The sequence below is a fragment of the Corapipo altera genome, unplaced genomic scaffold, assembly GCF_003945725.1.
Source record: "Corapipo altera isolate COAL_440 unplaced genomic scaffold, ASM394572v1 22, whole genome shotgun sequence".
Classification (NCBI taxonomy): Eukaryota; Metazoa; Chordata; class Aves; order Passeriformes; family Pipridae; genus Corapipo; species Corapipo altera.
Genome location: NW_020884886.1, coordinates 13,954,355 through 13,978,897, shown reverse-complemented (window position 1 = coordinate 13,978,897; position 24,543 = coordinate 13,954,355). Strand labels below are relative to the sequence as shown.

General features: G+C 38.3%; 1 protein-coding gene across 2 annotated transcripts; it reads right to left on the bottom strand.

Moving 5' to 3' along the window:
• Positions 1 to 1,764: 1,764 nt before the first annotated feature.
• PGM2 (phosphoglucomutase 2) lies at positions 1,765 to 19,785 on the bottom strand. Of its 2 annotated transcripts, XM_027642894.1 has the most exons (15): positions 19,610 to 19,729; positions 19,078 to 19,148; positions 14,821 to 14,988; positions 13,832 to 13,938; positions 13,400 to 13,484; positions 12,342 to 12,425; positions 11,332 to 11,525; positions 10,735 to 10,924; positions 9,947 to 10,044; positions 7,335 to 7,515; positions 7,128 to 7,221; positions 6,405 to 6,534; positions 3,677 to 3,866; positions 2,934 to 3,067; positions 2,055 to 2,161 (listed from the first exon to the last, which is right to left on the bottom strand). In XM_027642894.1, the coding sequence occupies exons 3-15, from the start codon at positions 14,905 to 14,907 to the stop codon at positions 2,059 to 2,061; spliced, it is 1,677 nt and encodes a 558-aa protein (XP_027498695.1). In that variant the 5' UTR covers positions 14,908 to 14,988; positions 19,078 to 19,148; positions 19,610 to 19,729; the 3' UTR covers positions 2,055 to 2,058. The 2 variants fall into 2 exon arrangements, with proteins under 2 accessions (XP_027498694.1, XP_027498695.1); XM_027642893.1 differs by lacking the exon at positions 19,078 to 19,148 and having other exon boundaries at positions 1,765 to 2,161; positions 19,610 to 19,785.
• Positions 19,786 to 24,543: the final 4,758 nt, after the last annotated feature.

Here is a 24,543-nt window from a genome sequence, read left to right as displayed (position 1 = left end):
GATTCTCTATTTCAGTCCTAGATCCTCTTTCTCTGATGCAAGACAATGCTAGTAAAGACTCTAGTAACAACAAGTTTCATTTTGTAATTCTGTAGTTTGTCATAATTGTTCAAGCAGCTTGATAAACCACTGTGGGTTTGGGGTTTTTTTGTCCCTCCTCCCCCCTGGCCTGAAGCTGTGAACTTTTGTTTGGAACAAAGCAGGGAGTGGAGCAAGGAAATTCCTTGACCTCTGAAGACAGAATGATAAAGATTGGGTTGTCATCCTGACTACATCTGTACTGTTTCTGAGGATGCTCTAAAGCCATCTTAAGGATGTCTCAGCATACATCACCCCTTTGCAGGTCCTCCTGCCAGACTTTTAAGACACTTCAGAGTTCTCCAAATGCATCCATTCAGTGTTCAGCATACAATCTCTCATAGACTGTCTGGGATGGTTATGAAGGTCCTTCTATCTTGCCTTATACCATATTCATGGAGCAACTGCTCCGTAAGATCTTCCATATAACCTAAAAAAAAAAGGGTTCTCAGCCTGAAGACAATAAATCACAGTTTTGCTGTACCAGTATCCAGTAGAGATAACCAGTTTAGGGGATCATTTAGGTGGAAGATGAGAGAGATATGAAGAGGTTACCTCTAAAAGGTCTAAACAAGGAGAATAGAGAAGACAGTGACAATAGGGGCAGCATCATCATCATGGCCCTACTGTGAACATGTTAACAGAACCAGCCAGGCAGCCACTCATTCATCCCACTGTGTCTCCCCCTTCTCCTCCAGACCTGACATTGTGATAGAGACAGGTATGGACATTCAGTAGCATAGATGCCAGGTAGGTAGTGACAGACTGGTACCAGGTTGCAGTAACTGACTACCCAGACACCAAAAAGCCCATGGCCACTAGATAAAAATTGCTTGCTCCTTGAAGAACCAATTGCATCTGCATTTAGGGTGAAAGAGGTGATTGTTGAATATGAATGGCATATGCATTCTTCCCATCATGATGCTGAAATATTACTTCAGCTTTCCAAAAGGTTGCCTTGCTGTACCCAGCTGCACAACTGCTGAAATCCTCAAGTTGTATTGAAAATAACAAGGATAGAGAATTTGACTTCTGAGAGGATAATAAAGCTTAGAATTTTTCCATGTATAAAAAGTATGTAAATGTTACACTGATACCCAAATCAAGTACTGAAAGTGCAGAAACCCCCTGTATTAAAGTCAACTGGTAACCTCCAAATAACCTTCTTGGGCTCTGCAAGTGCAGATGAAAACATGCAATAAAATGGAAACTTCTGTTCTAAACTAGACACGCAGAGTTATGCACTAAGTCATGGTGGCAAACAGTATGCCAGGCTCCAGAACTGGGGTATGCATTGAAATCATTATGCTTAGTTCAGAGAGGCAACAGAAGGGTGCTGTATGTAGATATACTATCTTAATAAGTATATGGTATTAAAAGGTAGTTTAGTACACTTAGTATATCTATCCCCAGATATGATATATAGTCAACAGCAAATATTTATTCAGCAAATTTGCTGAGAGTTTCTTGTTTATTTGGGCTAACATCCCCAAGAAGGATCACTACCTCTGAAACATCTGCCCCAAGTTTGTCAAGGTCTCACCACAAGCTTTCAGTACTTCCTGTTAACAAAAGAACTTGTTTTGCAAATCTAAACCTGGACAAAGTTGCAGAGTGTTATCAGATTATATACACACAAAAGAAATGAAAGTCCCCACAAAACAGGCTATGTTTCAGAAATTAAAATGTTATTTATAATATTTAATTAAAACAAGTTTTGATTGAAATATATTTGCAGTCAACTTCTAGCTCATAAAGCTTTTAGTTCAACTGATTGGGTGTTTTTGGTCCTTTAAGGGTAAAGGTACTTTCCTTCCAAAATAAGATACTAGATCCAAAAGTACCCAAAATAACTCTTAATAAAAGCAGAATTCTTTTTAGTCTGAGTTCTCAGCTGTTTGGTCCTAAAAATCCTTAATATCTTAAATAAGACACTTCTAATGCTGCAAAAACCAAATTAAGGTACTAAACTTGGCTATTTTACTCAGTCTTTCGTTGAAGTTTATTTTTTTCTGGTTGAAAGAAGTGTTTTTCAAGAGCGTTGACCAGTTCATCTAGTTCCTTCTTCAGCTGCTCAACATCACTGGGAAAAAACAAAACACACAGACATGGAAAACAGTGTCACAAGTGGAGAAGCTAAAAAGCACATTTTCAGTCTGAGGAATTTTTAAGTCTGTTGCATTGTTTTAGACAAATATTTTCTATTAATGCTAAAAGTATATAGACTTGATCTCTTATGGTAATGCACTGATGTTCGCTTCCAGCTGATGTGGGTGAACACTATGGAGAACAAACCCACAATACAATCTAAAGTAGAACAGCCAATTGGAGTTCAGAAGATCTTCTATTACTAAATGTATATGATTAGAAGTGTAACTTTTATACTTGTAACAGTATATTTAGATGAATTTTCTTCTATGAGAAAGTGTTATTTTCATTATGTAAGCTAATAATTACTTATCTTTAAGACTATGTGATTCCAAGACTATCAGTCAAGGCTACAATTACTAAACATAAAATGGTTTGAAATATATTAGAACACTTTGTATATGGTTATATAATTTTAAAGCAACCATGTGTGTGAAAAGAGGGTGAAAATATTTACTTTAATTTAAGGCAGGATGGTTTTCCTGATATTATTTTTACTGAATGTGAAAGTGAGTTCAAAGGAATTTCAGTGACAACACGAATACATCAACAGATTTTGCAGAGTTGAAGCTTTATACAAATAAATTCACTAAAATAATGACTTCAGTAATATTATTTGATTGTGGAGAGCCCCTATTCCACTAAAACAATACCAAAAATCCACACAGCCTCTATTACACCAAATTTACTGCTGTAAGTGACCATACCTGTTTCCAGGAGGTGCACAAAGTTCAGAATAGTATTTGATCTTTGGTTCTGTCCCACTGGTTCTCATTGTGGCCACTCCTCCATTAGCAAAAGTGAATGTTATCATTTGGCTACTTTTACTAGTAGGAAGTATCTAGAAATATTAAGAATATTTATTTTAGAAGCTTGAAAAGAGATTATCTATAAACCCATGACTTAATGTTACATCATATAACAAAAAGATCAGCACAAATTAAGTTTAGTTCTGTTTTCTTCATCATTGTGGTCTTGAGACCAAAATGACAGCCTTGTGCTCAACCTAGAATCTGGTCGCAGTACATCACTGCTAGGTAGCTCATTTCAAGTCTAGTCAACATTTTTACTGTGAATAGAAATTGCTCTGTGATGGCATTTCCCAGGAGGAAAAGAAACAGAGGTTGTGGAAAACTAAAGAATCCAAAGCCTCATCTACGTAGACAGTTTAACTTACACTCACAAGATGATAATGCAAAATTGCTGTAGTAAGACAGCATGATCCTCCTACCACCCTTTACAGGCTGTCATCTTGGAGAGAAAAACCACCACAAAACCAACCAAAAAACCCCAACACCACCCCACTTCATTTCCTCTCACCAAGGAAAACAATCATCCCCAATCTAAGTTATTTTTTGACTCAGTATGTAAAATATTGTTCAGAGTGTTTCTCCATAGAATTTTTTATGTATGTACATATGATTTATATGTAATTTAGAAAGATACTTACAGCCTTTTGATCTGGCTGGCTGCTGTCATACCCAGTAGTTAGATCCCTTATTCCGGAAACTTTAAATCTACCACAAGATTTTGGGTATGTGTTTTTTCCATCAAAATTCCTAAGGTTGTCAAAAAGCTGTTGAATAACTTTAGGATCGTGGCAGATGAAATATGAAGCTTTGGTAATATGGAAGCCATATCTGTGAAGATACAATATTCATGAATTAAAGAAGCAATGTTGTTCTTGCAGTTGTACACCAAACTCATTATACAACCTTCCGTAAAGCAAGACTCTATGCTCATGGTTAACCAACTGTAGCATCAGTTCACCCCCTTACAGTTTTAAGGCCTCAACAGCTTAATTGTCCTATTTTACATACTTTAAAGAAAGTTCTGTGCAGATGCCTTTTTCTGTTAATGATTAAAACTGAGAAAGTTAACTGCAAAATCAGAAAAAAAAAAAGATACCATTATTGCCTTGAAGAGCTCTAACAACCATAGGAAGAGATTACATCTAAATAGCTTCTTTGACTGGATTTCAGCTAACCTTTTCTGAGTAAAACAAATTTTAGGCTGTTTTTTCCAATCACACTTCAATAAAGTGTTTCTAACAAAACTGAACTGTTCTGAACGCTGCCTCTTTACCTTACCTGTTTGATGCCAGGTAATGTGATGCAGAATCTGCATCACAGACAACTGACCTGCTAAAACTGACTTTTCAAAACAGTATGTTGTTGAAAAACATAAAAGCCTCGACTGGTTGTTTAAGTGAGCTCTTGCTACAGGTCAAGACTTGATAAAGATCCTTGATGACAGTGAAAATCTGAAGGGCAGAATCTTAGTACTGGGATGTTCACTCTAGAAACCTGAAAGACTCCTTAAATAGGGTCATGTTTATACCTAAATGGACTTCTTGAAGGTTAGCAGTAGTTATATGAGTCTTGAGAATTCAGCAAGGGAATTAACAAAACCTATCTTGTAACTGAAAAAAGTGATAAGCCAACTAGGACTGTGTCCTTTTCCTGATCTGCGTTTACTTCTTTGAGAACAGATCCCGAATCTATATTTTCAAAATGCAGAGTAGAGTTTCTTCTGCTTCAACAGCAACTCACAAAGAAAATCTGACAAAGAATAAACTAGTAAGAAGTGGAAAACTGCCAACTCCACACTAGCCACAAACAAATTAAAATCACACAGAAAACGATCCCCCCCCAAAAAACAAGAATCTTCCTTCCAGTTCTAGTTATCAAGCATCAATTTAACAGTGCAGATCCCTGTATCTGCAGCTTTTCCACAAAGAGTGACTATGTGCAGTGACATCTTATAGACTGCTTCTATGCTAAAGAGGCTCTGACTTTTAGAGTCCTCTTCAGTGGCTATGTACACACGAGCACTGTGGCACAGCTCAGTTCCACCCAGTTAAATATTCTGAGGGCAACCTGAAGCAGGTGTTTACTGAATTAGTATATTAAAAAATATAACAAAAAAGCCCAAGCCGGAGAAGGGTAATTCTTTGAACATGAACTTCCAGCTACTAGTAATAAAGGGAATTCTCATGTCAGATGCTATATTTGCAGCTCTAAGCATGAATTCCTCTTTCATGCTTTTATATTACCGTTTCTTAAACCCACCTAAACTTCTGCTGTGTACAATAGCTGATAAATCCCACAATTTATTTATGCAGCGTAAGCAAGTCATTGCCACTTGATTTCTTCTTAAAGAGTGGATCAAACGAGCATGGCTGGTGCTGTATGCAAATGAGAACTCTAAGGATTGGTAGAACAAGCAGCAGCAAAGCTGGAGTTTTCCACAAGTCTCTTTGCAGGTTCCACCACTCCTTTGTTAGTGTCTGAGAGACATGAAGAAGTGGACAGTATCAGCTAGTCTGTGCTGCTCCCTCCTTTACAACAAACAACCCGAAACCTCCACAAAATCCACTCCCTGCCCTATGAAAGCCAGTAGCCATCTTTGCTATTATTTCTTTGAACACATTAAACAAGAACAAAAGAAAAGTAGTGCCTCATATTAAAGGCTCTCAGAGGGGATACCCAGCTGTAAATAGCCAAGAGTTATGGCCAGTCACAGCATTTCTAAATAACCAGCTCAGATCTCAGTAATCAGAAGCAGAAGGAACAACCAAAATCCAACAAGATAAACTATCCATCAAAAAAAGACAGAATAATATCATAAAAAGCCTAAATTTAGAGCCAACTAGAGTTAATTTAATCACAAGTAGCCCTGCAAGGACAAAAGCAAGCTGGCTTCTATGAGTAGCATAAATATGCCAGAGCTACTTAGACCCATTCTGCCATCAACATTTTTGTGCATCTGGCTCATTTAAACAGCAAGAAGTACTATGGTCTCTACAACACAGCAATACTGCTGGCCAAAAACCTGCCCAATCTTCTGTAAAAAGACACAGAATTTCCCAAAAGGGAAAAACCTTTCGGACAAGTAAATAAAAGCAAGCCAAAAATCTCATTAACTAATAGGGAATTAGTAAGGAAGTATTATTATTTTTACGTATCTTAAAATGACACAAAACAAAGTCATAAACATATTCATGCCCATGAGGCAGGAGCACTTTCTGGAAGACTACCATTAGCACAGAATTGTGTTAATAGTACAATAACCCACATTTTAATTCTTCATATACAAGAGGGTGCTACCGAGTCCCTATTAACCCCAGCATGTGAAATGAAGAAATCTGAAGATTAAACAATTATAATTGAACTCACTCATCATAGACAGCTTTCAGTTGCTGAGTCAAAGACAAATTCCTGGTTGCCAAAAAGCTAGCCATCTCCGCAGTTATAACGGCAGCACTGACACCATCTTTGTCCAGAACAGCAGGACAGCACATATATCCTAAACAAAGAACATTATATATAACATTTTTACATATTTTGACACAATTTTAAAATGAAATAAGATAAAATGAGGGGGGTGCGGTGTGGGGTGGTTAATCAAATCAACATTTTTTTAAAGGACAAATGCACATTACTATAGTACAGACATTTTAGAGTTAAAATGAAAATAGAAAAATTTTATCTTCTAATCAATGTTAATTTTGATAAGCAAGGTATATAATGGAATTTCAAGACAGATGTTTGCATCATATCAGTGCCAGATGCTCCCAAGTACTTATGGAGCTCTCCTGAAAGAGAAATGCCACACTGCAGGAACGATGCAAGTACTTTGTCTCAAATGTGATTCCCCTACATGGTACCGTAAGGTAACACTGATAATGATCTGTGAGATTAGTCACATTTTCTCTGGTTTTCAGGTAGTATTGAGATACTTAAGAAATAGTTTTACAATTTCCTGCTCACAAATTCATAGCTTTTGTTCATGGCTTTCATTCATGGCTTTCCAGTTTCCAACCTTACCCATTCTGTGATTCTGTCACTTTTTGCAGTAATTCTACTTTCACCATGAAAACATAATATTCTGTTGCTTACCTATAGCCTCCTCAAATGCAAAAAGAACAGCTTTTCCCTGGTCCATGAGCTGTTTGGCACGGTTGCCCATCCACTTGAAACCTGTCAGTGTTTCCTGCAGCAGTGAGGAGAAATAGAAGGCATTAAAAAGCAATGTTTTATAAAGATGTGACACTGTGTAAGAAAACAAATGAAAGAACATGGAACAATATGTAATATGTTGCTTACTTCAAAGTGAAAACCTTCCTTTAATGCAATTGCTCTCAGAATTTTGGAAGAAACAGTACTGGATAACATGTAGACATCTTTAATGGCACGAGTATCCCTATTGTTATTTTTCCAGCACGTGAAGATCCACCAGCCTAAAAGAGCTCCCAGCTCATTTCCAGAAAACACTTTCCATTCACCACTAGAGAGGAAAAAAATAGTAGAAAATACATGATTACAAAGGATAATACTGGAGGGAAAAAAACCCCTGGTTTTTCTACACATCAGTATTAACAAATAAACCACTCCCTCTGAATTCCAAGTAACAGTAACAAGATAGTGAATGTTAATTGTGAACAAACAAAAAAATTCCTCCCTCCCCCCCGAAACATTCTGAAATGGTTACCTTCCTCCTCCGTCATATATACAAACTTTTGAGCTTATCCAAAGATGAAACAGTGATATTTCCAGCATATTTTAAGTAAAACAAAAATATTCCGCAGAAAAATTATAGATCAGTGATTAAGACAAGCACAAAGATACAAAAATACAATTCTCAAGTAGTCAGTATTTTAGTCAACCCCATGACAAATACTTTTTATTTAATCCAAAATACATAAATTGGTCACTGAGAAGATTGGAAAAAAACTCAAATGGGTAAAAAAAGATTAATATAGATGTGTTGCTAGAACATAAAAAAACCTCAAGAAAAAAGGGAAAGACAAATGTGAAAATTGTCCAAAAATTCTCAGTCATAAAAGAGGACAAATACACTACCAAACAGACAAAATTGAGACCTACAGAAACAGTACCTGTTGTGAAAGAGAAGCAGATTCAGCCTCCTGCATTTATTGATGCCAACATGCACAAAGCAATGCACAGCGGCAACTTAGTGTAAGAGCGCTGAGAGAGTGTGCTCTAGCAGGAGTTTCTGTCAAAGAAGAAGTACAGATACTGTAGAAGCCTATATTAATATTTGATTAGTGTATGAACAGCTACAGGAGGAGTCTGAGAGGACACAGGACTGAAAGTTAGGAGACAACTGAAGACTGTCTAAACAATGAGCACATAGGTAGGAGAATGAGAGCACCATGTTCTCACTGGTGATAAATATGATAAACTAACACCTCTCTCTTCAATCTTCTGATAGCTCTAAGTTTTTAGACAAAAATCAGGAGTGATTTTGCATTCTTGCTTTAATCTATCATAATTAGCACAAACTGAAGCTTTTTATGCCTTTTCCTCAATGCTGAATTGCCAACTGGGGCTGGCACAGACCAAACCCATTAAAATAAGGATATCTCAGCTAATATTGCCCAAGATACTGCAGAAAGTGCCAACTAGCTCATTCTTCTTCTGAAGACAGAGAAGCCTCCTTTGTTCATGGTGTGAGGTTAATAAGTTTAAAAGTACCTCAAAACCCTAAAGAAAACCCTGCCATCTTTGAAGCTGCTACAAAACAGAAAGAGATTATCTGGTGAGTAAAACAACTACTTGCACTGCCTCCTTTTAATGGGTTTTTGGAATTTGTCTAACAGATAAGATTCAACTGCTTGCATCATCCACAATCACTGAGCACATCTAGCAGGTGCCCATCTCATCCCTTGGGTACCAAAGATTGTTACCATAATTTTATATCCTTCTTCTGGCTCTTATGCACAGGGAATTTATATATACTATTTCTCCTTCTGCCCTAGCAGATTTTTTTCTGCTCCTCTCTGAGCTGGAAACACTGAAGTACTTTTATTAAAAGTTTATGGTTTCTAATTGCTCAGATTAGCTTCTGCTTTATCCAGGTAGACACAGGAGAAACACCACTATTTGTAGAAATTACACCAAGTGCAGAACTTCACCTTGTTCTCATTCATCAAATATAACCACAATACAGAAATGCAAACCATTGTAAAAGTACAGGATATCAGGAGGCGTGAAATAAGGGGATGGCCATATTGAGTCAGAACTATAGATTACACTCCATGAATATGGTTAAGCAAGTTTACCTTTTGTGATCACATTCTTTGATAGGGTATACACAGATAAATAATCCATGTATAGTTGGTTCTTGAAGGGTAGAGTACAAATAACTACACTGAGAAGTACTAAACAGTGACAAACCTTAAGGTGAAATTCAGGTATGTAATATTATGAAAAGAAGTGGGGAACTGAGCAAGAGAGGCACAAATCATCTAATGATTAGTAAAATGACTGGTTTAACAGTATTTGAGAAAGAAGGAACTCATACTAAAGAACAGAGATTATCAGGGAACTATTAAGGATTCTCCTTAATATCCAAGTTATTATTTAATAAACATAGTATGAAAGAATGCTCATCAGCCTTATGTGAAAAAGTTCTAACTGAAAAACTACCTTTAAAAAGGTACAGCAGAATCACAACTCACATGCTTCTGTGCATGCCTCAAGTACAGCAAGTGTCAAGTATTTATTCAGGATTTTGTACAGCGTCTTGTATTAATCCCTATTTCATGTCCTGCCCCCACTGCCGTCTGCTTCACATTTCTGTTTTTTCAGTCCAAAAATGACTATTGTGACTATTCTTCCTTTGCAATACAGGTAGTAAGAATTTTCCAAATCAGTAAAAAATGTGAATGGTTTGCATTTCTTTATTACCATACCTCTCTTGTTTCTCTGCCACAGCAAGTCGATCAGCATCAGGATCATTTGCTAAAATGATTCTTGCCCCATCTTTTTCAGCCAAAGCAAAAGACAATGTCTGGAAAAGTGGCAAGCAAGACCAGATGAGCATTAATATTCCCAAATAATATTTTCACTTTCATTATAGGTTTTAAATAATTTTCCCAATTTATTTAATCTCACCCAAAATCATTATGTGTCTCTCAAAAAACCTAAAAACTTCTAACCTGGCAGCAGTAGAACACAATCAAGATATTTAACTTTACCTATATCATTCTAATTCTGTAGCTTGAACTAAAAGCTGCTTAGATTCAGCGGGATCCTTCAATAACAAAGTGTAGCGAAAGTAGTAGCAGAAATTCTAACCACCTGTCAGGACTTCTCCTGCCCCCTCCTGGTGTTGTGTCAGAAATTAGTCCTTGTATTTCAGATGCAAATTGTACAAATATTTCAAAACCAACTGAGAAGATTATTTTATTATTTTATTTTTTAAAATTAATTATCACTTTGTTCTGTGTGCAGATGCTGCCCATTCTGTTAGAGTACAAGAACAAAGTAGTTGAAAGTTATACCTAATTACTACCTGACTGGTTCAAATATTCGTATCAATGAAAGGATGCCAACTAACTCTTCATTAAATGTAAGGCTATGAAAACAGAAACAAAACAGAACCTTTAACCAATATCTATAGCTGTGACTTCTGGCAAAAAGGAAAGATATTGAAAGACTTTGCAACTAATTATAAAAAAACCCCAAACAACCTATTTACCAGAACACCTTTTCCTTCTTCAGGATTTGGATACTTCACTGTGGGAAAGTCTGGATCAGGATCTTTCTGCTCCGGAACAGCAAAAGGAGGGCTAAGGTCAAATGCCTTGAAGGCCAACTGCACAAATTTATGACCCACGCCATGCACAGAAGTATGAACAAATTTCAGGTTTGTTTCCTTGTTTATATTCCTGAAATAAAACAGGTTAACAGTAAACTTGGATATGGAAGAATGTTCTGCACAAAACTGACTATATTCAGGAACAGATACAACTCAGTATTCTGTATCATAGGAGACATTTAATTCCAGTTCTGAAAAACCAGCACAATTTCTCACATAGCCCCACAGTTTTCTAGTAATTCTGACTTTGGTTTTTTTCACTCACTTTGCTGGTTTAGACTTCTGCCAGGCCAGCAGATGGCACTGGCTTGCTACAGCATCACAGCTGTCAGTGCTACTACAAAAGATGACAAGAAGGCACAGGCAGAACTGGATCATGGCAGGCTTGTGGCCACCCTCGTTTCCACCAATTTAAACTGCCCTGCTGACATACTAGATGGAATACCCTGCATTCTTAAAGGAATTAACACCAGTCACCTGTAAAAGCACTGTTTCTGTATGTCTTTGAAATACTCCTTATTGACCGTGGCGTACGGGTCATGCAGTAGCGGGCTGCTGTCTATCAGTTTGTCATCCCAAACCTGAGGCCATGGTTCTTGATTCTCCTCAATAGCCTGAGAAATTCCCTTGTCATGAGGGGAAATGATCTGAGCACCATTCTCCCAGTAAACCTAAATAATAAATAGGGTGAGTACTTGATCATTAATATTATAAGACAGTTTTGTTACTCTTTTTGTTGGTTAATGTGCACTACATTCAGTAGAGTATTACAATAAATTAGGCTTAGGTATACCCAGAGTATTCCCCTGTTCATATTCTCAGTGTTTCTTCTCCCATCCCATTTTTGTTCTATAAAAAAAAGCTGGTTTATTTTATCTAAAGATATAAAGATCCATAATGAAATCCAAAATGAGAGCCAGTCATTTACTGAGAAAAATTCCATTTTTGTATTTTGGAAACAGTTTGTATATGACTAGCCCAGATATGGAATGACTGGTGGGCAGGTAATTCAGATATGTTTTTTTCAGTGGAAAGCAGATTTCTTTCATAGAAAAAACTTACACCGATAACTGTATCACTTAGCAAAAGAAAAATATACTACAAAAAATTAATGGAATTTATTTAAAATGTTTTGTACAAGCAACTCATTAGGCTTTACATATTTTGAATTTTCTGGGTTTGTAAAACTAAGGAGACCTTTTAAATTCATGAACTAGAGAAATAATTAATGCTTTTGAAAAGGAGCCAATATTTTAAAGTGTTCCAAAGTATGCCATAGCATTACTTCCTGGTTTCTAGAGCAAAGATTTTAATTATGGTATCAGTATAATATGCCACTAGCTTTAAATAAATACACCTAGAAGAGATCAGACTAGCAATTAATTTAGTCTATACCATGATAGGAACTATATACAATAGTATTAGTCTCTCTACATGAAAAAAAAAAAGGTTTGAAAAGAGCCAGAAAGCAGATCACATAGGGATACCTTGTAACCATTGTCTTGTTTTGGATTATGGGAAGCTGTAACCATAATTCCAGCACAAAGCTTCAGATGAGTTACTGTATATGGCTGTAAAAAGAGAAAGTTATCTGAAGTGGAATGTGCAACTTACTATATAATATTGTTTATTCTCATGCATACATAATACTTCCATACTTCTGAATGAAAAGAAAACCAGGATGTAATTCTACACACTGACTTCCTAAAGCAAAAGCTAAGTAGTACTTGCTCCACTAACCCCATGTGGCACAACTTAAGTCCTTGCTTTTTCTTGTGCATTTTTCCATTTATATGTTCTTAGTATTATTTCAGATGCTTTGTGAATTTCTAGAGCAGCATATTTATAGAAGGAAGCCAAATGCATGTGTTGCCTACTGTAGAATGACCTGAGGTACCCAAAGTCTTAGGGGGTGCCAAGTCAGCTGGGGTAATGACAGAAGTCCATGGGGGGCAGAGAACTACAACTCAAGCAGTCTCATCCATACTGTCTTCTGAGAGGAGCGTTCAGAAGTGAATTTTTGGACAGAGCTCTTATAAACTAGCCCAAAACAGATAGAGTGAATTAAAAATAAAGCATTATTTGTGACTACAGGTTCAATGTATGTTTACTCCTGGCTCTTTATTTAACAGTGAAATGCAATCAACTGCAGTTCTTGCAACACTGCTTTAAACTGCACTATGAAGAATTTGACCCTAAATCTACAATAATCACAAAACTAAATTTGTGTGTATGTTTCAGACTTCAGACTCCACAGCAATCTAGAAACAATGAGATGCCTCCTACAAGACAAGTCTGCCTGAAAGCAGGAATGAATAGAAATGCATCCCACTGTCACTGACATTCCACATTCTCCTTTCTCTTGCTATGGATGTTGTAAACTAAACATAGCTAAATAAGCACAAGACTAACTGCAGGAAGAACTTAAAAAGTAAAAAGTGGTTTATCTAGTTATTCTTACTGTAAGTAATGCAAACTACCTGACAGAATTTATGTGTATATAAAGAAGATATAGTATATAAAAAGATATAATAGGAAAACCTACCACAAAGGGAGTTGGTATTATATCAGAGAACAGATAAACTGGAACTCCTTGACTGATGAAGGTATTGGCAGCAAGTCTCGCAAACCTAAACAGGAAGAAAAGATGCCTAGGGAATATATTCATTTTCTCACCAATTAGTGACCTAGAATTCACAACTTTCCTTCCCACCCCCATCCAATTAAAAATTCCAAAACCCAACAACAAACAAAACTACACATCAAGTATATCTCAATTATTACACAGACCCATTTTAAATGTGTTCCCTCACAGTTCTCAACAGACAAAGCACAACTCTTAAGGACTGCTTTGGCATTACTAGAATATTGTAAATACCTTAATTCACTCTACAGAAAGAAAATACAGTTGGAGTAGATATAAAACCATAATGGATCACATAAGGCATCTACAAAATACTGAAACCCTGAAAAGTACCTTTTGCTACTACCTCCACTGGAAAGATGAGCACGAGCATCAAACCCAATCACAACTCCTCTCTTTTTCAGGTCACTGAAATTCTTCTCAAGGTATCTGCAAAATCCCTGAAAACAACATCAAATCTACCTCATTAACCCAATCTTAATAATTCATTTATCATTGCATTAAGATGATTGCTAAGATGCTGATGTCTTAGAAAGGTGAGTGAACACAGCATCTCACTGAACTGCTCTGGGATTCAGCTTGTCCAGGACCAATAAACATCAAGAAATATCAGAAACCTTCAAATCAATATTGCAAACCTGGACAGCATTAAAGTACTTTTCAAAATATCAGAAGCAGCTCCGAAAAGGAACAGACAACATGATTAGTCTGAATTGCAAATTTTGAAAAGTGATTTATCTGTCTTAAGTCTCACATGAAGAAGAGAACAACTGGCCAGTGTTGTCATTTTTTAACCAAATCTCACCCTTAATAACGACACCTGTTTAGGACATGATACATCACCATGCCAGGCTGCAGTAATTTAAGGTTCTGGGTTTTTTTAAGCTCTTCCCAAGTAGATCTACTTTAAGATCTATGTACATATATACGGCTTCACTGCCTTTATGTAAATTTATGTCCAACACACACAAAGCTTAGCCAAATTTTGGTTACCTTTGGGGTTTTTTGTAGTTGTTACATCAGTACTGTTACACTTGAACTTAACTACAGCCCTGTATAAATTAAATTGCAAATTAAATATGGAAAATAAGTTTTAATGGTTTAACAGCTTCTCTCTGCTTGTTTTCAGAAATCAGCACTCACTTAATAATTACCAATTAAATTACTTCTGAAAACCAGAAGAATAGTAAAAAACTTGTACAAATAAATAGTTGTATTTACAGTAAAAAACTTGTAGAATACTGGTTTTGCTTGCCATTAATGAGAGCTCTTCCATTCATATATACAACCAGTTAAGTGAGATAAAGTGCTGAACACAATACCTGGGTTGTCTGGATAATAGTCAAGTCGTTCATGTGGGAAATCCCTGCTCCCATGGCAGCTCTGAGCCCTGCTGTGCCAAACTCCATTCGTGAGCCAAAGTATTTCTGCAGTTCTCCAGAATTTCCTTCTCCAAGCAGTTGCTTCACGATTGCATAAGTTTTTGGATTCTGTAGATACAAAATTCATATATTCTAAAAAAGGTTTTGTTTGTCTGTCTTAACAGAATTGGCTTCCTGTCCCAGTCTCTGTATGGGGTTATTTCAGTATCAAAACATGACACATCACCTCAAGAATACCAGAACTCCTGCTACATCTTCTTAATTTTAAATCAGTACAACCTCAAGTATTACTTATTTTAGATTTATCTCCTTAAGTGAACATGCTGCCTTGACAGCAGTGTATATATATATATCACATTTTGGGATGTTAAAAGATTTCCAAGATGTCTGTTTTAATGTTTTCTGTTTTTACAAACAAAACAAACAAAAAGAGCACACTTTTACAGTTCTGAAAATTTTTGTCATCACAACACAAGAACTCTTCTAAACATTTAGGAAAGTAGGTTAAGCTGATTATTAAGAAATATTTGTTACTTCCATAGCACTATGTGTAGAGTTTGAAAAAAAAAATCATAACCTTGTCCCAAGACTAGCTAACACCAGGGGCAGCAGCAAAACTAAGCAGACTGGTCAGAAGATAAAGATGACAATTTCCAACATATTTACAGGTAATGCTTGGGATGAAAGCCTAGCATCTGCAGCCAAATTCTTAAACAAAATTACTCCAGGGTGGCAATGAAAGGGCTGTGTCAGACAGCTTGTGAACAGTGAGGAGTTTTTAACTTTCACTGCTTTTCTTGGTATATTGCTTCTATATACTCTATACCGCTACCAACTCTCTTTGTTTCCAGACTTAGGGAAGTAAAGTCCTGTGTGCTCCAACTTCTCAATCTTAATAACATGAGATTTGTGAAGTTCAGTATTTGATTTCTTGAGAGCTGATGAGCCAAGAGGACAGTGGTACACTCCTGGCAACAGGGTTATCTGGAGAGGGGGCAGGTCAGTCACTGCATGAGTACACACACTTTACACTGGATTATAATTTCTTATACAAAGATTATAATTTCCAAAGGGACACAAGCTTTGATTTCTAGGCAATCAAATGGCCTCATAAAAGTCACAGACTTTACTATTTTCTGGATGACCTAGGTACGCTTACAGCAAGGGAAGGCATATTACCCCAGGCAAAAAGAAAAAAAAACCTAAATGCTGAAACTTATCTTTTCTGCAGATTCAGAAAATACTGCAGAACACACACAGTAGTAGGCATGTGAGCGAGCTTGCATATAAAGGTGTAAGCATTCTTCACATCAAACTGAGACCAGAGTCAGGATGTTCTAATCACTGACCTGTGCACCCCTGCTGCAGGACAAACAACATTGTTTAAATAAACACTTAAAAAGCTAAAGAGCCTTTGGTTCTAATGAGCAAACTACTTAATGCAGAATAAGCTAAATAATAATAATAATAAAAAAAATCCAGTTCTTGAGTACAATAAGCAATTAAGTAGCCCAGAATGACTGATTTCCAGTTTAAGAACTAAGAATTTACCAGTCCAAGAATGTTGTAATTGACAACCTCCTTGTAGAAGGCTCAACATCATTATTATTACTGAAGAATTATATTCCATAAGAATAAATATAATTCTATGTTATTATATAGGGCAGCATAACCATTCTGAGTTTAGGCTGTTTACAAATTGACCTCAACTTTTTTTGCTGCAACATCAGGCCTATGTTGCATAGGTAAGGCCTGAATGACAGTTTGCACCAGGCTTTGTACCCTGCCTAGTCACCTTTTTATTCCCCTGTATGAGCTTTGTGCATGAGTCATCTCTGCATTGAAATGAGCATCTCTTTAAGTAGATACTGCACATGTTTGTATAGATGTTTGACAGACTAAAAGTTGCATTGCCAATACAGAAGGACACCAGGAACATCCTGCAGCCCTCACAGCCAAAGAGGTTTTTGTTTGTTGTTATTAGAGGAATTTCCCAGGTTTGATACCTGCTGTGAAACTAGGGGCTCCTCCAGTTTTTTAAGTCTGGTTAAATGATTGTACATGTCCAGGTGGCTGCCTGAGTCTTAAGATCTTCTTTCAGTCCATATAATTTGCTAGAGAAAACTTGATTGCATTAATTTAGTTGTTTGGGTTGTTTCCCCCTCTCTGCCTCCACCCCCCTCCCCCCCTCCCAGTCATGGTAAAAACCCAGCCCAAGTCTGTTCAACATAGAGGAAGGATTTTTCCAGAGTTACTGTTATAATTGTTTATGGCTATATTCTCCTAAGAATATGCCTGGGTTTTTTTGTGGAGAATGTTATGATGCCATTATATACAGCTAAGTAAAAAAATAAACTTAGTTTTGGTTTTTCTTCTGCTTAAACAAACTCTTCACAGCATCTCTACTAAAGAAGGATCAAATTGTATCTGAAGGATAAAGTGCCGGGTTTCTCCTTTCTTATTGGTTGTCTCTGGTTACAATTTTTCTACTCTGAGATTACATCAGATGTGAGTATAGGAATACCAATTTCTGTGATACAGTGGCAGGTGATTTAATATTGAGTTAATATCCACTAGTGCAATTATCTTGAACATCACCTGGTAACACTTGAGTTATTTACTTTAATCTACGCTACAGGAAGGCCCAAAGAGGTATCATCAGCACAGGAGTCCCCACAAGGTTTTAGAGTAGAGGGAAAACTTCTGACTAAACAGATTTTATATTTACTAAAACTAGAAACTACCTTCTATTAATAGTTTTATGATTGATAATAGAAAAAATGAACAATATGCTACTACTGTAATGAATACAGTGATGAAAACAGCCTGGTAACAAGCACAGTAATTATCATTTAGGTAGAAACTTCCTCTTAGGTCAGTAGGACTGCTGTCAGCCATAAGGGCTTGCTCTTGCAAACTATTATTTTGTAAGAAACGTTGCTTATCATCATTAAATATTAACCTATCTCTGCATGTCAAAAAGAAATCTTTTTTTTATGTCAGAGTAAATGGATAAGGGTTATACCTGATTCTTCTGTTGCTCAATACAAACATGTAACAGGTCCCTGAGAAATTAAAATACCTCATCATTTTTGAGCAATTAGCAATGGGTATTGTAAATGGGTCAATTATTACCAAGTCAAAGATGCAAGTGTTAACAAAGGGCTAACCTTTCAAAAGTAAAGATGCTGTAATGGACACTGCATTAGATTTCCAGAGGGCTTAACAAAATAATCAGAATAACCAGCTGAAAATGAAAGTATTACACAGAAGATAGAAATATACCTAGTGTTAGTCAGGGAAGTTATGCAAATAAGATGCCCTTTGAAATCACACTGCTTTCTCAAAGTCAAATTAAATTAGGGGGAAAAAAAGACACAAAAGCTTATTGTCATTTGACTTGATACATTATCCATTCTGAAAGGAGGACTGGTTTGGCACAGCACTATCATCAATAAAACCAGAGCTGGCTAACTGATCAGCTAAACAGTCAAATGATCTTTAATGAGGAATCACAACAAGCTTGAGGTACGCCTAATGATGTCCTTGAGAACCTATAAAGAATACTAAATAAAGAATTATTACATGTTTTCACTGATAATCTTGAAATAAGCAGAAAATGCCTTACCAGACAAGTATGTGAACTGCACAAAGCTCTGGAGCATTGTACAGTGCCGAGTCCAAGGCAGACACTTAAGTGACTGAAGTGGGGCAATGGCCAGTGTGTTCCAATACAGCCAAAATAACAAATTTTATGAATAGGGCCATAAAAGATGCAAACTAAACATACCAGTAGAGGCCTGCATCTGAGTGGGAACTGCAGCAGCAAGCCACAATGTAAGCATATCCAGAACACCACTATGGCAAGATATTCCAACAGACTTGTGGAAAATATAAGTTACTTTACTTCTGCATATAGTGCTGTCAAGGCCAAAACTGAAGACAAAGATAAGTCTTAACAGAAAGGAAATAACACATGCTAAAGTACTCCCAAGCAACAGCAAAAAAAGGGAGAAAAACCATGAAACCAGACAATATTGAAGATTCAGGAGTTATTTCATTAACAGTGAGAATCACTAAGCACTGGATAACACCTGAAAAAAGAGGATGGACAAATTCTGCATTTCCTAGTGCTTTTGAAGCGAGCCCACACGTCTTTTGGAATCAATATTTTAATTAACAAAAATTTGGACGTATCAGGAGGTTTTTAACACAGACAACACTGCAATGTCTGCTGGCCTTTAATAATTTAAGTCTATCAGCTGCCCCTACAATAGAAGCAGTTCGGATCAACACAGGCCCTTTCGAAAAAGACATTCAGTACAGCTGACAGCCAGAGGGACGATACTGAAAGACCAGCTGAGGGGGTTTCCAAATGGAAGCGGGGCTGCTGCGGCAGGTGACGGAGCCGCGGGGCCAGACCCGCATCCCGACCTGCTCCGGCCCCGCATCCTGACCTGCTCCGGCCCCGCATCCTGACCTGCTCCGGCCCCGCATCCCGACCTGCGCCGGCCCCGCCGCGGCCATGGCTGCGGGGCGGGAGCTGTGGACGGAGAGCACCCCCTGGTCAGAGAGCTCTGAGGGCAGAGCGAAAGGAGCCAACAAGTGCCTTGACCGCACCCGGCACAACGCAACAGCCGGGAATCACCCCGGAGTGCCTCCTGACCCTTTTCTAGCCTGAGCCCCCATCGCCGCCCCCGCGTGGAAGGGAAGCGCCCGCCATCCCTACCTTATCCCAGAGCAACCACTGCTCGGCCGCGCGGCGGAGCGCGGCATCCCCAGCAGAGCCCCGCGCTGCCATCCCGATCCCAACGCCGCCCGAGCCGCCGCCGCTCCACTCCTTCCCTCTTCCGGAGCACCCGCTCCGCCCGCCGGGGCCGTGCCGGGCCGCCCCACCTCCGCCCCGCCCGCCTGCCCGGGCCCGGCCGGGTCAGGGTCAGGGGCAGCGCCGGGGCCGTGCCGGGCCGCCCCGCCCCCGGCTGCTCGCCAGGGCCGTGGGTTAGAGCGGGGGATTTAATGATTTATCTGATGAGCCGCGTCTCTGCATTTCTCCGGAACGCCCGGAGTGCGGCGAGGGGCTGCCCCACCACTGGCGGAGCTGCCTGGGGCAAGGGCAAGTGCCCCGCCACCGGGGGAGTCCCGAGCGCCTGCGGAGCGGCCCCGCGCCCCGGCCTCGCACCGGGGCGGAGCGGGAACGATCCCAAATAACGGCGGGAACGCTGCGGTGAACTGCCCAGCCGCCTCCTCCGCAGAGTGGCTGACTGAAGAAAATAATGCTGTTGTTAACTGTCACTTTTTACGGGCATTGAACTGAGGCTACTAAGATTCCTTTTTAAACTCATCATAAATGAGGGGTGACCTCTGGAGAACTGTGTGATAAACAAAGTCTCGAGTTTCTACAAGTTTTGAATAATAGTTTATTATATGATAAAAGCAAGCAGCCGGCTGGGTGACAGAAATGGGACCAGTTTCCCAAATCTACACACCTCTACTACAGAGTACATTTAGTATTTGTCTTAGCTACTTCATGCATATTAATTATATCATATGCATATACATTCTACAGGTTTTTGCTAAGTATTTAATATATGGGTTTTCTTACAGCTAAATCTAAAAGCTTACAGCTAAATCTCTACAACCAGTCATAATTCATGCATTCTTGGACGAACAGGCACCTAAAGATTTAAAGTTCTACTGTATTTTATTCTTAGGATAGTAAGGAGGTTTTAGGCCTCTTGACCTTGCAAGGGTCTGTTTTATTTCTTTATGGGGGTGTAATTAAGTTTTCCAATCAGTTTGTTTTATTTTTATATAATCACACATTTGTTTCATGAATCACAATTATTTATATATCACAACTGTAGTTTGGGATAAAGATTATAAGCAAAATACAAATACAGAGTAATCTACTTTAGCTTTAAGCATTAGATGCATATGTGGTATCTTTATTTAATCTTTACTGTCTGCAATGTGATAGTATGGAAAGGACAAAACAAAGGACCCAAAAAAGGGTTTTAGCCACGTCTGGTTTGACATCTTAACAACATCCTTCCCATAATAAACATATGAATAAATTATATTCACTTGGAGGCCAAAAGGGAAACGGCCTGGAGTTCAGGTTTCAGCTTTCCTCCTCTGCTGTCCTATACACTCCAGAACAAGCTGGAATTCTGCACAAGCCAAGCAGCATTGCAGGGGGCCTATTACATGAATTTTTTTAGTGTTTGTCTCTAACTTCAGAACTTGATATTGCTCCTGCTTTTCTTTTCATTGCCAACCAGTCAACCATAGGAAGTTCTTTATGAAAGTCTTCTGCTTGTTCTGGGTGAGCACTCAGCAGCCTGGCCTCACAGCCTGGGCTTTGAGCAACCTCGTTTAGTAGAAGGTGACCCTGCCCATTGCAGGTGGGTTGGAACAAGATGATCTTTGAAGTCCCTTACAGCTCAAACAATTCTAGGATTCTATAATAAATCTTCACAGAAATAATGACTTGTACAGACACTTGGAAACCTTTCAAAGTTCATTAGGACATTGCCAGCATGCGTGTGAACAAGAGAAATGCTACACATCACTTTCAAGGATGTTAATGAATATCCTTCTGATATTCATTACCGATCAGTAAAATAACTGTTAAGATATGCTTCTGGAAAAACTCTGAGAGGAAGCATCAGTGGAACTGAAGAGTAAGAAAATCAGGCAGGAATTTTGTTGTTTGGCTGCTTTTGGAATTGTCTTCTCTTTCTCTTTGGTAATGGTCATTCAGCCCAGCTCCTCTGGCCTCTGCACCTCTCTGGCTGCACACTAATGTGCTCTCAGCTGCAAAATCAAAAAAAAAAGGGTAACTGAGTTTCACTCAAGAAAATTGACCATGTCCCTTCTGCCAGAAGTAAAGAACAAGTTAATATGGCTTTGACTGAATAATTATTATAGTTTATAGCATAGTGTCCTCGAGAGAAGCCTGAGCTGCCAAGCTGTTGCTCTGTCTAAACAGTTCCTATAACTTAGCTTGAGTTTTGACTGGAATCCCCTGAAGATACCATGATAAGCCCTTTCTGCCAGGTTGATTTCTTGCAAATTTTTTTTGGCAGACATGCAGTCCAGAGAACACTGAAATCTCTTTCTTGCATAATAAGATATCTGGCATCAGCTTCTCAAAGTATTAAGGGAAACAGCAGTATGATTGCTCTGGAGCTTCGGGGACAATGCGTTTGGGAGTTTTCCCTACATTTTATCAGCCTCTGTCTGAAGCTGAGCTAGACCAGGTGATGCATAACTGCAGAGAGAGCTATAAGGTGTGACTGGGATTTCCCTGTTTTACTCTGGAGTACAGGCCAAAGTGGGGGAAGATCCCTGGGTGTGGTGTAGATGCAGAGCGTGTATTGCAGGTGTACTGAGGCTGCTGAGTAATGCCAGGTCACTGTGAAGGGGGTACACAGGAGGAGCAGAGTAACTTTCTAATGGTGCCAAGTCCTGAATCTGAACTCCTGTGAGGGATATACCTATCCAGGTGCTTTCCAACGGTGTTTTAATGGGAGGAATTGCAGCATCCCTTTTGTCCCATGTTTAGAGGATGAGACAAATAAGGAAGGGGCTGTCCTTGTGGAAATGTCACTGAACTTGTGCCATGCTTCTCAAAAGCACGAGAGAAGTAACCACCAGCAGGACAAAAACTAATATTTGCATATGTGAAGAATGATACAGCCACTAGGACACTGACTTTGCAAAGCACTGTGACAAGTATTACCATTGACTCAACTGAAGGAGCGGTGACAGGTTCATGGAACATATCTACTTTCTCCTGAGCACCTGGGATTCACTATAAATCAAACAAATTTTCTTTAGGATGGAGGAAAATGGTCATCAGGATCCATTACAGTGTAGGCTCAGCTGTGTTACTGAAAAACTCTTTCAAAGTTCTTGTGTAATGCCTTCTGGGACTGCTCTGAACAGACTGGCCAGAACCATGCAACTAGCAAAGTGCGACAGTCCTAAAAACTTCATGATCTAATGACACTAGAAGAGGCTGAAAAAGGAAGAATAGCCAACTGCTGCCTGCAGTTGCTCCTGTGATTAACATAATTTTCCATGGAGCAATACAGTGTAAATTACTTCAAAATATCAGATAATATAATAATTAGATCCTTCCTAGTGATTCTTTCAGAAAGGGAATTTCCAAGAGAGAATTTGAAAACCAACCAAGTATTTAATGGGAAGCCCTAGATACTGAGTTGGAGAAAAGTTGTATTTGGTTGACTACACCCCCAAAATCAGGTAAAACTGAGACATAAAGGATGGAGGATTTTTTTCCTTTTTTTTTTTTCTTTCTTTTTCTTTCTCCAGCTGTTAGCAAACCCAGCTGAAGTTGACAAATATTAAAAAACCCAACAAATAAACCAAGTAAATTTGATGACTTTATACTCTTTCTGGGATTTTCAAATACTGTGTCTAATTTTAAATGAATCTTCTTCAAAATGTGTGGAAACACTATTAAATTCCAATTAATGCTAGCATTTTGGAGTGGGATACTTTGTGGGATACCTAAAGCATCTCTCTCTGCCTACACTTACTGGTGCAAAAAGTTTCAGATGAATAATGAATGTTGTAACTCAGGCTCAATGTGGCCGCAGCTGCACAGGCTTTTCACACCATGTATGAACTAAATGGTGTTTGCTTGTTAACTGTGTTAGCTTTAGCTGTAATACCACATTATTAAACTTCTTCATTTAAATTGCAGATAGGAAGAGCAATGATGGGAAGAGTGCATCATCAATGGTGCTCATCAGTATCTTCAGTCAAGTTCTGAATTTTATATTATGGGGTTTTTTCAAGGGCTTGGTTCAGCTTTGAGAGGACTGATTTGTGTATGTCCGTGGTGTTTAAATATTGTATCGTTTCTTCTCAAAGCATGACAGTCCACAAACAGGCCCGCTCTCTGAAATAGAAAAAACAATAACAACAACAAATGTACTGTAAAGCTCAAAAATTACTCATGGCTGTAAGTCAGCCACAACACAGGATATCTTTGGACCATGTCATACTGTTCAAATTGTATTTCATGGAGCAACTGCTACGTTGGGTACAGTGTTTTCTCTTTTAGCAAAAAAACCTGTTAAGACAGTCTGATTTGTAAGACAGAAGACTACAATTTGCAACCTTTTGGATACTTTTAACCCCACAAATCTTCTGCTGATACAGCAGATGTTACTACTACAGATTGCTCTCTAAGAGCAAAATAACTACAACAGAGGAGAAATCCTGAAAGAAATTTAAATAAATTTAAATTTCAACTCAGTCTAAAGTCACAAACAAGATCATTCCCAAGTCAAAACAGCATGTGATATCTGTAATTGTCAATAAACATGGAAATTTGAAAAACTATATATTTGGTGCTACTTTTCTAGAGGTTTATCTAATATATCTGCTTTGTATTTTTTGGTTGTCATTGGGCTGTAAGATGCAAGGAAGGCTATTTGGTGCCCTTGGTAAAATATTTCTTTGTTCCAGCTTTAACACTGAGGAGTGTCATCACTGGAAGGAAATCCAAGGAAGAAAATATAAGGAAGAAAAGGGAAACTGGCCAATGTTTTTTCTTCTTCTGATGGGTGCTTAACAAGGTGTGAGCAAGGTTTTGCACTGCCTGTCACATGCAGCCAGCCTGCCATA